The following is a 15,298-nucleotide window of genomic DNA, read 5'->3' on the forward strand; positions in this document are numbered from 1 at the left end:
AATTTGGTTCAATTCCAACCAGTGGAAGCGGAGTTATTGCCGTCGAAAAATTTGGATTATGAATAAAATAGTATTTATTATGGCCAATTCTTTAATCATTTATTATAGTGGTGCCCACCGTAAATACTATTTTATTCAAAGCCGAATTTTTTTAACGGCAATAACTCAGCTTCCACTTGTTGGAATTGAGCCAAATTTGGTGTGTGGGCTTAAATTAGGTAACCTAGCAATTTTATCAAGCAGCCAGTACGATTTGAGAAAAAAGAGTCATTTTTGAAGACCCTTATTCAGCAAACCTGAAATACTCTATTCAAGCCGTCAATGCCTTCGGAGTGATTCTGCAATCTGTGTACCAGACTCCCATTTCTCCGCAAGCCAGAATCCGATATACCGGTCTTTGGACTTTGACGTCGTTTATCCGCCTTGGTAGGCCTACAGATCAGCAACCACATCTTTCGCTGATCAGTGAGCATACATCATGATCAAAGTTGATTCTTTTCGTGTCAATAAATAGACTGGAAAACATGACTTTCCAACATACTCCAAGTTGCTTCACATCAAATAATAATTTCACATTAAAAACGTTCGATACAACAGTATGAAGTGTTTTTTTTTTGATGCAGTGCCGAAGCTCTGAACCACAAGTGACCCATTTATATACATCAAATTGCAAGCATTTATACTTCACCTTTATTAATATTGCTAGCGCGTTACATCAAACTAGTACCACACAGGAATGTGAATGAAATGTAGCTTTATTATGTCGCGGCAGCCATATTAACTAATACTTCAGCAATAGCATAACTTTTATTGTCGAATCGTTGTGGCAGTTCCACTCCAAAACTTTTGACGCCAGCAGACGTGCGAAACGTTCACTAATGTTGTTAGTATGTCTGTAAGACAGCTAATGTTTTCCGGTCAACAGAAAAGTGACAAGTGTACCTGTTTGATGCGGGTGTGATCAGATTATAGTTAACCTCCTCCATCGACCATTCCTATCTGATACCGATACTGTACATTTACGTGCGTATTTTCTGTACCACCATCATTGCTGTCTGTTTGTTTTCTATTTCGGCTGGATTTCGGCTCGCTCTCTCTCTCTCTCTCTCTCTCTCTCTCTCTCTCTCTCTCTCTCTCTCTCTCTCTCTCTCTCTCTCTCTCTCTCTCTCTCTCTCTCTCTCTCTTGTTAAAACAAATTTGTGTGTCAATCCGTCGCGGGTATATGACATACGTCAATTTACGCGAAGCTGTCCTCGTCACATTATCTGTTTTGCCGACAGAAAAAAATTTGTATGTTTACCGTGGGTAAATAAGGTAATCTATCTTTCCCCATACAGGCCTAATGTTTTGTGCTCCAATTACAATGATACGACACTTTAACTTGAGAGGTATCCTTCGGATAACTTGACCGCGCGTGCGATATGACTCACAAACATGTTATCGTGTCTCTCGTGGCATTCCTGGGTTCAAAATAATTATCGCGTTTGTAGTATTGAAGAGTTACTTTAACCACGTAAATCTGCGGTATTTCGTAATGATAGCGGGCGGATTTAAAGTTCGCTATTCTTACCGAGCTGCATGGTAAGGCTCTGTTGTATTAACCTAGGCCTGTGGGCTGTGAGTCGAACTTCCTGCATGCGCAGCTGCTTGTTGTTGCTATGTCATTTGAGCTCGTACATTTGAAACCTACTTCAGGCATCAGAAAGGCAGTTTTTGACTAAAGAGCTATCTACAGCATCATGACTTTCACACTCGGCTGGTTTTAATCCCTTATTCAATCAAAAACAGCGGAAAAGCGGACTGTCGCCGAATCTATGTCACGCAATACGTGTATTGCCGTTAGTAAACACCTACATTATTGCGTTCCCACTCAAGCTATTTTTATATTTTATATAATCCCTAGCACCGCTTTCTGATATTGCCATGGTGGTGTTAGTGTGGAAATAGATTAAAACAGTGGTTTTCAACCCTTTCAACTTTTTCAATACCACCCGCACTTATATGTGGGCAAAAATTTCATCTGCACAAACCAACCGAAAATGATTTATTGATTACACAAAACGAAAATGAAGAAACTTAACACTTTTGTATTCAAATGTCCACAAGTATACACCACCAGTTTATCAATGACTCGGTTGCTGCTGAAAAATGCTCCCGCGTGCTGATTCTGTGCATGTCAGTCATTTCACCCGCTTTCGAGCCAGATTTGTGATTACGCCATAATAATAGTGGGCAAATAATTCACTGTGGCTCGTGGGAGACAAAGTCATGGTAAATTGTAAAAGCTACGATCAGTCCAAAAATTTTTCACAGATTCGTCGTAACGACAAAAGTTCGGGTGTAACTGTACTTAATCTCCTATTAAGTTTATGCGAAATATTCCACGTCGGAAAAAGTGAAAAATATGTACAGTACAATTTTCATCCACACAAGTGCGTAGTGCGTACTACCCCACAGGTTGAAAGTACTGGATTAGAGGAACACAACCGCGTGATTATTTTATAATATTTTTAGGTGTTCTGACTTCTGGGATCTTCGCATTTGTGTGACGCCCTATGGTACTATCGCTTATCCCAAGTTACCTGGTAACACCAAGATAGCGTATAGTCGTAGAGCGTCCGACTCGCGATCGGCAAGTTGTGGATTTGAGCCCCGACCAGGTCTGAGCAAGGGCCACGTAAAGCTGATACCCACGGCTTCCCCGCTAAGAGCTCGGCACTCCAGGAAATGGTGGCCTTGACTCGATAGCCTCGCAGATCCTTCGCACCTCGATGATACACATGAAAATGAACTGCTTATACCTTCATCCTTCCCTTTTGAAAGACAGCATCAAAAATTTGAACTTATACCCATTTTAGAGGTGTTGGTTGATCGTGTCCACAATCCACAATATTATGTATCCTGTCAAAATGTAAACACACCGATGCAAGTAAATTTGAGCTACTGTTAAAGTTAAACGACGATACTGCATCCCGTCGATTTCCACTACAGTGTCGGGAGCAAATCGCGTGAGTGGCTTTGTGGTACGAAATTCTACTTTCACGCTTGTTCTAACAGAATCCACAGGGATTGGTGAATTTGACTCGTTTTGCCAATTGGAACGGGTGTAAAAACAAAATTTGATACCAGGAAGTCATGCTAGAGGCTTGGTTTGGTGATAATCTTGTAAATACATCGATCTTCCCCCGGCATGTATTTACAGTACAGGCATCGTCGAAAAAGAGCGAAAATCCGTGCTATTGCTAAGCTTATCTGCAATCACACCGTAAGAGTTTCTTATCTCGTGACAAAACCACCGATATCATTTAATCGTCATTGATACGAAAATTGGGCGAACAAGATCTTATCTCCTAAATTCTTTACAAACATAAGATTTCGCGAGCACGATAACTCTCGTATTGAACGTATAGTGTAATTGTTTGCCGCGATAACGTAACGCACACGTCTACAATAGCAATCATAACGCATTTGACGCATAATTTTAAAAACCATACGTAAAATCACTAATGACGAAGTCACTGTCAGAGTTACGGTTAATTGTGCGTCTGTTACGCTCCGGGCAAAACGCGCAAAACATGACAACCGCTGCGTAACATGTTTGTGACAATGAAACTGAAACACGGATCAACCTTGTCAAGAATTATCTTTTCTCGTATTTAGTTTCGTAAAAGAGGTGCTATGGTTTGAAACTCTCCTTCGTTAATATTCATCCACAAGAATCTGCAACAGCCATTTGGTGATTGGACATGAAATGCAGCTATTTTATTACAATCTGGCTTGATTTATCTTCTACTATAGTAACACACCAGCACCAGATAAATTCATAAATTGCTTAAATTAACACACAGTTCTTCCTTGCCAGCAATGTGTTCATTTATGTCAGGATTTATGACATGTAATACGAAATTTTTTGCCGTGGCGCACCAGACCGATAAGGTGATAAGCGCCACAGTGTCTCATTTTCACACTTAATGATAACAATAATAAAAGATAATTCTGTGAGAAGCGAATTGTGTATTATGCGATTCAACTACACTTGAATATATTCTGGAAGCTGACCTTTTATTTTCGAACTATGTAAGTCAAAATGTTCACGATCTCCGTCCAGCTATCCATGACTATAAGTACACATATACGATCACGCGAATACACTGTGAGCTGTATTTATGGAATTTTGAACATCAAACAGTCACTATGCAATCGGGAGTTGTTTATTTGCTGTTGAAGACAAATGGGTGACTTTACGTCACGGTGATGACGAGATGTCATCGAGATTGAAGCGTCATATGCGAACTATTTCTATTGTTGGAACTTGGAATTGAGGTCTCTGCAATATTTTATAGATTATACACGGCTGTATTCAGGGGGCATATTTTATGACTACGGAACTCAACAAGTACCGATTACACAGAGGCGTACTTCAATTTCTGTACTCTAAATGAGATTACACATATTCTTGACGCCCATGCACTTATAATAGATGAGGTCAATTCGTGACCGTGAGCCTAACAAGGACATTTTTGAAATGGAAACAATTTTAACAAGAAAATAATGTTATAGGTCCGTTGTCACATCGCTGGTATAATTATGCCTCAATACTAGAATTTTAAATTTGGAATAGCATCTATCTATATCGCCCCGTGGCTGCAACATGATATAACATATGAATGTATTGGATGAAATTCGATTGAAAGTCCTCGCAATATTGCCTTTTAAAACCTGTTTCGTGAAATTCGGTTATCCAATCATACATGGCTGCTGAGTACTGAATCTACAATGAATTATTTCCATGACGGGGGTTGTGTAAAACACCCCCAGTATGAATCGTAGCACCATCGCATAATGAGACATTTTGTCTAAATCGTAGTCTGGGAGAAATCGCTTACTTTACCAATGAGTCATCTGCTATGCGCACTTCGTACAGTGCTTTAATAATCATTTAATTCCTATATCACTCCAGTTACATGATTAATGCTATCAACTACAGGCCTGATTGCATTTCTTCCCATCTGATTTACAGCCATATTTGGAATTGTTCAGAAATTACTTTACTTGGCTGAAGCATAGGGCATTTTTATATTCATAAACCAAATACTACCCTACGCGATGAACTGAATGGTCTTTCCGAGTGCCATACTTGGGTCGTATTGGTGGTTTGAGTTTCGTCCCTTGAGTCATTCACGATAGTTACGAGTCCTATGTCGGTGATGCAGTTTTCCGAGTTTGTCAGTTTCCAATTTACACAATGTGGCGTTTTGGTGCGGATGTGTATCAGCCAAAACGAATTGCAGTGCAAAGTTTTGCACATATTTTAGGCATAGTCAAACGATGAGTGGAGACCTCAAACGGACTAAGCTAGAGCACAAAATAACAAACTAGATCGCCAGAAGAATGTTCGTCGAAAACTCGATTCACTATGCATGATTGATCTCTCGTATGAGTAACACTGCTTAGGCTCTCCCCGAATGACTGGAAACCAATTCATATTCAATGCAATCGGCTTCCCGCAAATCATGCAGTCGCTGATGTAACGGGTAGAAATAGCATTAGGCCTACTGTTTTTGCAATGTTAGGCGGCAAACATGGATGTTGTGCGATTATGACATCATACGTCGCTTGACCAATCGAAACGCCGGGAATGATACCGCAATAAACTCACTGACACTCACCGAAAGTGCATTGCAGTACGGAGACTACCACAACCCATCATTATAATAGTAAACCGTGGCGACAGATTTGCGTTTTACCTGCCAAAGCATTCGACTGTTTCTGAAAGCAAACGCGTCATTCATAACCAGATCATATCCGCTATATGTTAATTCGCTCGTCGTTGCGTAGATATTACATCTTGGGAAATTTTGGTACACACATGTATTCGCGATTGAGTGCAATTGTACACATGTACAGTGTCCGTTTCGTCACCCTCATTAACCTGATTTAAAGTGGGGTATGCCCATCTCAGAATTGTATCGTTCCCGAATGAATTGACACCGAAAGCGTGTTACTCGCGACGGATTAAGTCAATGAAGCGTTTCCCTGCGTAAACTGTTTACTCAATAAAACAGTCACGAATTGGTGAACGTGCGTTATCAATATAACATCGCAAATAAGAAGATTCATTACATACAACCAAATACCGATAAAATCAGCGAATTGTTTCTCAAATGATACACCTGTACAAAGTGAAATGGGAGAATAGCACAGAGTGTCACAGAGGTGAATATACCCGATAGGGATGAAATTAGTCACAGGTAGGTTGTTAATGGAGCGATTATATCGAGAGATTTGTATTTTTATCTTCCTGTTTCGATAGCGGTTAACCGATTCTCGATTTTGTGCGCTTATTTGAAAATCTCAGCTGGGTGACTTTTCGGGAAACGGGCGTGACGTAATATCGACCGTATATATAAGACGGCGAGGTGCCGTGTTGTAGTTATAATATAGTAGCCGCGACTTTAGAAGAAACAATCTGCCAAGATGAGAGTTAAAATTTACGCACTGCTATTCGCCGGGTTGTGTTTTAGCGAGCTTGACGTTTGCTTATCGGCGCCGCATCGTTTATCGTCCACTATCGACGGAGAGAGATTGGAGCAAATATATAGACTTGGCCTTGATAAAGAAGGCATTGCCGAGTGGTCTGTCGAAAGTACAAATACGGCTGGGCTGTTGAGAACCTCCGGACGAACGCCTGTTGAATACGTCGGCCAGAAGACGGAATTGAATGGAAACTTGGGCGATGCGCTGCCGCCGAGGAGGCTTCCTGAGTCGGAACAGTTTCAAGTGCCTGAAGATGACCCGCCGCGGCCGGGGCTTGAATCCCCTCCAGGTGGCCTCAGAAGTTTGACGGATTCGGAAAGGGAATCCATAGCCACTGTGAGTTTGCTCCCATTTCGATATATATATATTGAAGAGTTTGTTGTATACTTGAACCGCATCGCAACCTAAAATATGATTTTCTTCCAGCAATTCATGTTGCGCTACAATTACGGACAAGGCTCTCAGTCCGAGTTGGGACCTCTCGTTCGGAAGATGCAATACAATTACGGCCTTCAAGAAACCGGTAAGTTTATATTATGGTGCGACACGGCAGTTACGAAGATGTACCGTCGCAACGACCGTATAAGCTTTTGCTGTCTCTATACAAGAAAGGTATCAATATTAAATGCGCGGGAGGTGTGATTTCTATCGATCATGTGCCGCCAGTATATACTCCATTAATTACTTATATATCCCGTAATAAATCCGCGTAGCGTTTAAAGCATTACGAAGGATTATTACAAATAGCGATCTCCTCCGCGATTTGATAATGGCTTTGACGAAATGCAAGGTGAAGAATACTTGATAACTTTGACTTTACTTAAAGATTTTGTGCGCCATCATTGAACATGGCGCAACAAACCAACATGGGACAAGCACCTAATTTGCTGTTTAATTAACAACAAGAAAAACGAATTGGAAATTTTCAATGTGAACAGCAGCGCGTCCATGCTGTATTCCTAACTTCATTTCATAGCTTAATGCTCATATGAGCGTAAAACCGATGAGGGACGAAATGTTTAATACGCGATCTGTCTGCAGGTCAACTCGACGACGGCACTGTCTTGGAAATGCTTCGGCCGCGTTGCGGAGCCCCGGACTCGGCTCCAGCTGCTTTCAGTACGTTCGCTGGCGGACCTCGTTGGACGAATAAGGACGTTACCTACAAGTATGTTCCATTCGTTACATAGCTGTCTCATGACTGGAAGGCATCGCGGTTAACATATAATCATCCAGCGCAATCGATCGAATTATGTATTATCATTCGAGCTGATGCATTAAGTGTACACCGTACACTTCACATTCGAATCTAGACCGTATTCAATGCATTCCCGGGGTGCTATATTGTGACTATGGCTAGGCAGAATGCTTCTTGTGTTCGGTTCCGAATTAATCATTAATTGTAACGAGTTGAGTCGAATAGTGTACAGACGATTATTTTCGAGAACTGAATTACACGCTAGTTGCGATATGCTTGCCACAATCGTATACGAGTTATTTCATCACGGAGAATTATGATGGTATTATGACGGTATAGCCTTGAAACTATCCCGGCATAATGTTTATACCCCCTTCTAGCCATGGCAGCCTTGAAACTATCCCAGCATCCAGCCGCAATTGCGACTTGCTATATTCTCGATCTCGACATCCTATCGACAACTTTTCACGAGTTAATTTCCTTCCAGGCTCACCGGTTACACCCCGGACATGAATCAATGCCAGACACGTAACACCATAAAGAGAGCGTTCAGAGTGTGGGAAGAGGTCACCGATCTAACGTTCACTCAAGTCGGGGTCAGCGATCAGGCCGACATCGTCATTTATTTCGGATACAGTGAGCATCCCATTACGGCTTGGTAACTATCGCACCACTGACGTTTCGTAACAATCCAGGCGAACACGGCGACGGATATCCGTTTGACGGACAAAACGGGTTGCTGGCTCACGCCTTCTCACCCGGACGCAGCTCCATATCCGGCGACACTCATTTTGACGAAAGTGAATTCTGGACCCTTGGAAGCGGGAAAGGTACACTCCATATTCATACACTTATACACGGTTGGAAAATAGGTGTATATATCAGATTACCATCGTAGCATAGGGTTCAAATTAGGGTTTAGATACGTGTGTGGTGCAGGTGTATTTACCAGATTTTCATCATAATGTAGGGTGAAAATTACCGTGTTATTACATGGGTGGTGTATGTGGCAGATTTCCGCCGCCATACCAAAGGGTGCAAATTACACCCTCGGCACTTTCTGGTACTAAAGTTGAAAACGAGTCGAATACACCAATCCTTATGGAGACATATCCCAGTGGTGTGTAGTGGGTTCTGTATACACGTGTACTACCATTGTGCACCTTATTGCAGTGGAAAACGAAAACATGACCTATTTCAGCCCTGCGATATATCCCAATGGTGTTTTTGACTCTTTTCTGGTCATTGAAATGGGCGTGAAATCAAAATCTGGAACTCTAAAGTACTGTTTACCTGATTTGACCGATGAGTTGTACCATATGCTACGATGCAAATCGGCGAAATACACAAGTTTCATTTACAGTGTAGGACTATACTTGATTCATACTTTACTATGGCTGCACACTCGCGCAGGCGTAGCCGGAATCGTACTCATCCATTCACGGGTCTGGGTTTCGAGTATAGGCGAGATGATAGGATTGTGTTTGCGTTGTGCGAAATATGACGGGCGTTTTTTGCTTTTAGTATTCGACACGTACGCGGGAAATACCGGTGGAGAGTCGTGCGTGTTTCCGTTTTACTTCGAGGGCAAAATGTATCACTCCTGTACCGCGGAAGGCCGGTCTGACGGCTTAGAATGGTGCGCCACCACCAGCAACTACACCAAGGACGGGAAATTCGCGTTCTGTCCGCACGAGAGTAAGATTTTATACTATACTTTTGCTCCTGACTTTTACCAGAGGTGGTCAGTAACGAAGCAGATCTTATTTTTCGTAGACCTCAAGCAGACTTTCCCTGCATTTACTACTTACTAAACTGGTTATGAGTTTTGACTAATTCCACTTCCACTTGAACATGTTTTTACTTACTTTTGCAAGCAGATTACTGCGATTAACTGCTAAAGTATACTGCCCCTCTACCAAATATAGTTTTTGAGACTAACTAGATTACATTTCAACCTTTCAATTTTCTACTTCTACTTGAGTAGTTTTGACATGTCTTGGAAATTGCTACTTCTACTGATTAGAAATTTATGGCGTTAGTTCTACTTCTACCACATGTGTGTTTAACCCGGTTTATCGATTACCTTCAGAGCTCTTCACGTACGGCGGTAGCGGCGAAGGCGAGCCGTGCTCTTTCCCGTTTGAATTTCTCGGCAAGACGTACGAAAGCTGCACCACAGATGGCCGAACTGACGGGTACAGATGGTGCGCCACTACGAGCGACTATACCAACGACAAGAAATGGGGGTTCTGCCCTGACAGAGGTAAGTTGCATACGAGAATGGACTCCGTACCGGTGAAATGGCAACGCACAATGAAAATCTGTATGAAATTTTTTTTCTCCTGTTGGAAACCAGCATGAAGCAACGTAAATACAGAGGTGGTCAAAGTAGTCAATCTGTTCCGTATAAGTTGAAGTAGAAGTGTATAAACATTTGCCTTAGTGCAAATAGGCCTAATACACAATATCTAGCATTCAGAAAAAGTACTTCGTTATCGACCATCTCGTTGGAAATGCGACTCTAATCTCCAACCTCCTATAATTAATATATGTATTTTGTACCTCGATGTACGTGATTATGCTGAGAGTGCAATATGACATGCGAAATTACCTACCTTGTTATTGAAGGCCTCGCATCGCTGGCGACGTGAACCTGTCTCAACCGGTTTCGTTTAAAGTTTCATTTTTCCGTTCAGCTCACGGCACAACAGGTGGTAATTCCAACGGGCAATCGTGCACATTTCCGTTCACGTTCGAAGGCTACACTTACGACCGGTGCACTACGCGCGGCCGTTCCGATTATAGGCTGTGGTGCGCTACGACCGGCGATTACGACAACGACGGGAAATGGGGATTCTGCGAGGGCAGCGGATACAGCCTTTTCCTCGTGGCGGCTCACGAATTCGGTCACGCCATTGGGTTGGATCATTCGCGGGTGGCGGGAGCTCTGATGTACCCCAGGTAATTAGTGTTTGTGATTAACGTTTGGTTTGTATGTGGAATTCAGAGGTGCTGAGTAACGAAGTATCCTACTATGTCGGAGTATTCAAGAAGTTTCTGCTACTTGCCCTACTTACTCACTTTTTTTTGCTCTTAGACTTCCTCTACTTCGCAATTTATTATTCAAAATACTTTAAAAAAAAATTTGATATCGTTTAAAGTATAAAGTGACATTGGGATATGTTCGCATCGCTGTTATGAGCGGTATTTTCGTAACAGCTGATGGGTGAAGCAACCTATATGCCGGTAACTGGGTATATTTTCGTAAATTGCATCTTTTCGTAGTGTCGCTGGTGGTCATTTTGCGTTAGTCGCGAAGATGCACCATTCAATTTCAAAAATAACCACTTTCGGTTTACTGCTAAGAGTATGCGATCAGTCGATCAAATTCCACTTTTTGAACGTACTTACCTGTACTGTTCATACCTCCTTTTTCTACCTTTCCTTGATGTAGGTTTGACATCATCATCATCATCATCATGCAATTTTATCAGTTCAATACACCACAAAAATGCGATACAATGAAAAGACAGGAAGATGTCGAAGCGACAAGGAGTAGTCTATGGAATCTGACATGTCTTGGAAATCGCTGCTACTATTAATTGCTTCAACTTTACTTGAATACCAACGCTGTCTACATCATGACTTCGTAGCTGATCACCTGTCAACTATTTTTATTCCTTACAGCTACTCGTATGTGAAGGACTTCCAACTTCCGGATGACGACCGCTTGGGGGCGCAATCTCTCTATGGCGGGAGAACAAAGCCTCTCTACCCCCTTCAGCTGGAGAAATGCGGCGGAGACTTGGCGGGAGTCGGAATTAGCACCAGTGAGTTTTGGCCTGTTTTTGTCCATATATGGCGAATCTTTCTTTCCCGTGTTAATGAAATGTATAATTTCCAAGCAAAAGGAATGCCGTTCGACACACTACTATATAATGCGAGAGCTTTATTACTCGCCGTACTTAATTTGGATTGGTTGCAATATACAGTTTATTTATGTCACGGGAAACTTTTATCGCGTCTAGATTGCGTAGTGATGCCTCACACAGCTACACGAATGGCTTTCGAGTTCGACTGAGGTCGACTCTCAAATTCATACATCATTCGAGGTTTATCTAGGCACCTCATCGCAATTCGATGTGCGTAAGCGGTGTCTTACAAAAACCTGGAAAGAAAGCGGGCCATCCAATAGTTCAGGAATCGTTATTAGGAACGTCAGCTTGATGTAATATAATTAACGTATTCGAAACACTATGTATACTAAAATGTAGCATCAACACCAACATCTGTCAAGAGTTTACTTACGCTGGACACTTAATTACGTTTATTGGCCGTAGGCCTACACTTGATGTGTTTTTGAGGATTGACAAACTATTTCATGGTTATCAAATCCCTTGCACTTTAGCCACTACGACGCCTAAACCCAGAAGCACTGCCTCTACTACCGCAAGTTCCACGTCGATAAGTACCACAACTACCCGATCTACACCGTCAACAACGCCGCCTCCAAACAGTTGCGACACGACCGTGAGGCCGAAAAAGATTTGCGACAGGCCCATCGATGCAATCCTCAATTTCCAGGACGAAATGTTCATCTTCCAGGTAAATATATACGTCACTTGTGCGTTTCGGCTCGAGCCGCCAGTTAACGTCGTTTTTCTGTCTCAGGGTCCGTTTCTGTGGAGGACGAAAGGGCAAAAGAAGGCGATTCGGGCTCATCTTACCGAAGTGAAAAATTATTGGAAGGAATTGGAGTGCGGCGTTGATGCGGCGTATCAGAGACCATCTGATCACAAGCTCCTGTTTTTCAAAGGTACGTATATAAACATTGTTTACGCGGCGCTACTGTAATCCGTACATACCATCCGATTTGTTGCTATACTTGGACCACATGGGCGATTAATCAGTTTTGGTTGAGATAACCACAGTTGTCACTAACTTGTACGCTTTGTAGAATTTGCCAATTCGCACTTTTACTGAACTAATGATTGAATAGTATATTCATATTTAAATGAACCCGAATATCCGAGTGTCAGCCGAAAACATTCGGGTTCATTTCAATATGAGTATACTATTCTATTATATTGAAGTTCTGTACCTCCAAGAAGCTGTTGAACTAATGATGTTTTTACACTACTACCACTTCTACTTGAAAAGTTTTGAAAGCGATAGTACCTATACTTCTTTAAATGTTGTAAAGTAGAAAGTAGCTTTGAAATGAATGTGATACGGTAACTGACTATATATTTTCGTAAATTGGACCTATAGTTGTAGTGTCACTTGAAATTTGTATTAGTCGCTAGATACACTTTACACTTTCGAAAGTATAGGCTAACCTCCGTGTAGCTATTAAAAGTAGGCTATCCCTTGACCAATTTTTCTTTTTGAAACTGCTCACTTAAGTGTTTTTATACCTTAAAAAATATCTCCACTTGTCGTAGATTCGACAAGACTTGAGTAGATATTTAAGACGTTACATCTATTTCCACTTTAACTACCACCAACGATGACTAATTTGACAACATCTGCCTGTTTATAATTCAGACGGGGAACAGTTTATGTATCAAGGACTGGCGATCGAAAGAGGTTACCCGCGACCGAACTCTGAACTTGGGTTACCCGCGTTTGCCACAGTCGACGATGTAGTTTATATGAAGTGGGGAAAGAACAACCATAACACGAACAAGGATCGAACCTACTTCTTCGTTAACGGCAAAGCTTATAGGTAGAAAAATCATTTGAATGAATCTTTCCACGGACACAGCATCGTTACCCTTGAGGTATTATCTTAGAGCGCACAATACAAACAGCACCGTTATGAAGAACGCGCCGGTGGAAGACCTCGGAACGTCTCCGAATTGGGCCGGCCTGCCCGCGCGCCCCGACGCGGTTTACAGAGAATCAATGAACGGTGGTAAGTATAAATTGTGAATCTAGTCCAGTTCAACTTTAACCCTAGGATCTATCGTTGCTATTCCGATCAAGGTGATATATTCAGGAGATACAATTGCGGGTGGTGGTATCCAGTATTTACATGCTGTAGTTTTTCTCCATACAGGATGGCTCGCAGTTTCTATTTTATATGGCGTAATGCTAAGACTCGCTCAAATATGGTGTAAATGCATTTCCTCCTAACCTTTCAGCCCAATATTTAGGTGGTGTAAATATACTGATAATAATCGGATTATCGGTATGGCAGCGGGCCCGTTATCGTGACATGTTATCACTGGCGTTATCGTTTCGAATAGCTCAAATGAGCTTGCTTCTCTCATTATTTCTCCAGCTGCTTGATTCTGTTTGATATGGATTGAGGATTGAGGATTTGATACCAATATCCTTCACTTTTCAAAGACGATTACTTAAAAATAACCGGAAGTGCACTGAGTTTTTCTCGGTGACGATTTTTCGTCCCTTAAGAGACTTAAAGCGTATTTACCATTGGAAAATGTATTTAAAAAATTAGATGTGAATTCCAGAAGTTGAATTTAAGAAATTTTGCCGAAAATGCCGTTTTCCGCTTTTGCGAAATGACATATATGCTCTTGTGTTCCAGCGTTTTCGGTGTTCGTCAAGGACGGCAAATTGATGCGTTACGAAAATAAGAAGCAAGCGATCAAGCCCCTGAAAAACGGATTGAAAGAATACGAAGTCCGCCGGATGTTTAATTGCTAATATATGCAAAACATTATTTTATTATCTTGCAACACATATTTTGTCTTCAATCATGTTATTTATGTTCAACTATTAAGGTCTATTTATCTGTCGGTCCATTTAGTTTTCGTACTTGCGTCTTCTGATATCCAGTTTTTGAATTCTTTCTTTTTTTATATGAAAACGGTATTAAATCGAATTTTCTACGAGAATGAAAAGAGATTTGGTTGTTCATTGAGTTGAAGCTTGATTTTATGAAACAACTGGAATCATAATCAGCAATTTTATTATTTTCATCCGTCCAAGGACACACGATGTACAATGGAATACACTAGAGCCAGGGCTCTTCAACCGGGTGTACCAAAATTTTAGAAGGGTGTACCACTTATATGGGGTGTATACTAGGGTTCGATTATCCGGATAACGGTTAACCGCACGTATTTTTACTATCTGATATCCGGATATTATTCTGCCGGTTAACCGGATAAAAAAGAATCGTTGCTATTGCGTTTTACACTTTGTAGTAAGCATCAATAAGTCGTATTCAGTGTTGGCGCGGCCGATTAGCGATAAGCGTGTTGCCAATTAGCGAGATGCGTCGGTGTACATTGCACAATGTAACGTGACGCGATGTCTTACTGAGAAGATCGTTAAATTAGGTCATTGATTGCCATCGTGTCTGGCCTGATTTATCGCGTCTTCAACAAGCCTATAGTTCCGCTGGTTCCACATCTGCAATAGGCCCTGTGCAGTGTGCACACTATTCCATCGCTGGCCTGCACAATCGCATCTGCATTGGCTTGGTGCTCACGATATTATCGCCGACCTACACAATCGAATCTGCAATAGGCCTACGAAAGATATCATCGCTGGCCTAACCATCTCGGACCCAGCATGCGTTGGCTC

At 41.7% G+C, this 15,298-nt stretch overlaps 1 protein-coding gene across 1 annotated transcript; it reads left to right on the plus strand.

The window, feature by feature from the left end:
* Nucleotides 1–6,425: 6,425 nt before the first annotated feature.
* LOC145457892 (72 kDa type IV collagenase-like) lies at nucleotides 6,426–14,614 on the plus strand. Its single transcript, XM_080336184.1, has 14 exons — nucleotides 6,426–6,873; nucleotides 6,964–7,060; nucleotides 7,579–7,705; nucleotides 8,223–8,371; nucleotides 8,431–8,565; nucleotides 9,260–9,433; nucleotides 9,828–10,001; nucleotides 10,435–10,699; nucleotides 11,426–11,568; nucleotides 12,147–12,343; nucleotides 12,410–12,554; nucleotides 13,286–13,466; nucleotides 13,534–13,655; nucleotides 14,295–14,614. The coding sequence occupies exons 1-14, from the start codon at nucleotides 6,478–6,480 to the stop codon at nucleotides 14,411–14,413; spliced, it is 2,424 nt and encodes an 807-aa protein (XP_080192310.1). The 5' UTR covers nucleotides 6,426–6,477; the 3' UTR covers nucleotides 14,414–14,614.
* The last annotated feature ends 684 nt before the right edge of the window (nucleotides 14,615–15,298 follow it).

The sequence above is a fragment of the Botryllus schlosseri genome, chromosome 15, assembly GCF_051294905.1.
Source record: "Botryllus schlosseri isolate E-star chromosome 15, Bs_hap1, whole genome shotgun sequence".
In the NCBI taxonomy this organism is placed as follows: domain Eukaryota; kingdom Metazoa; phylum Chordata; class Ascidiacea; order Stolidobranchia; family Styelidae; genus Botryllus; species Botryllus schlosseri.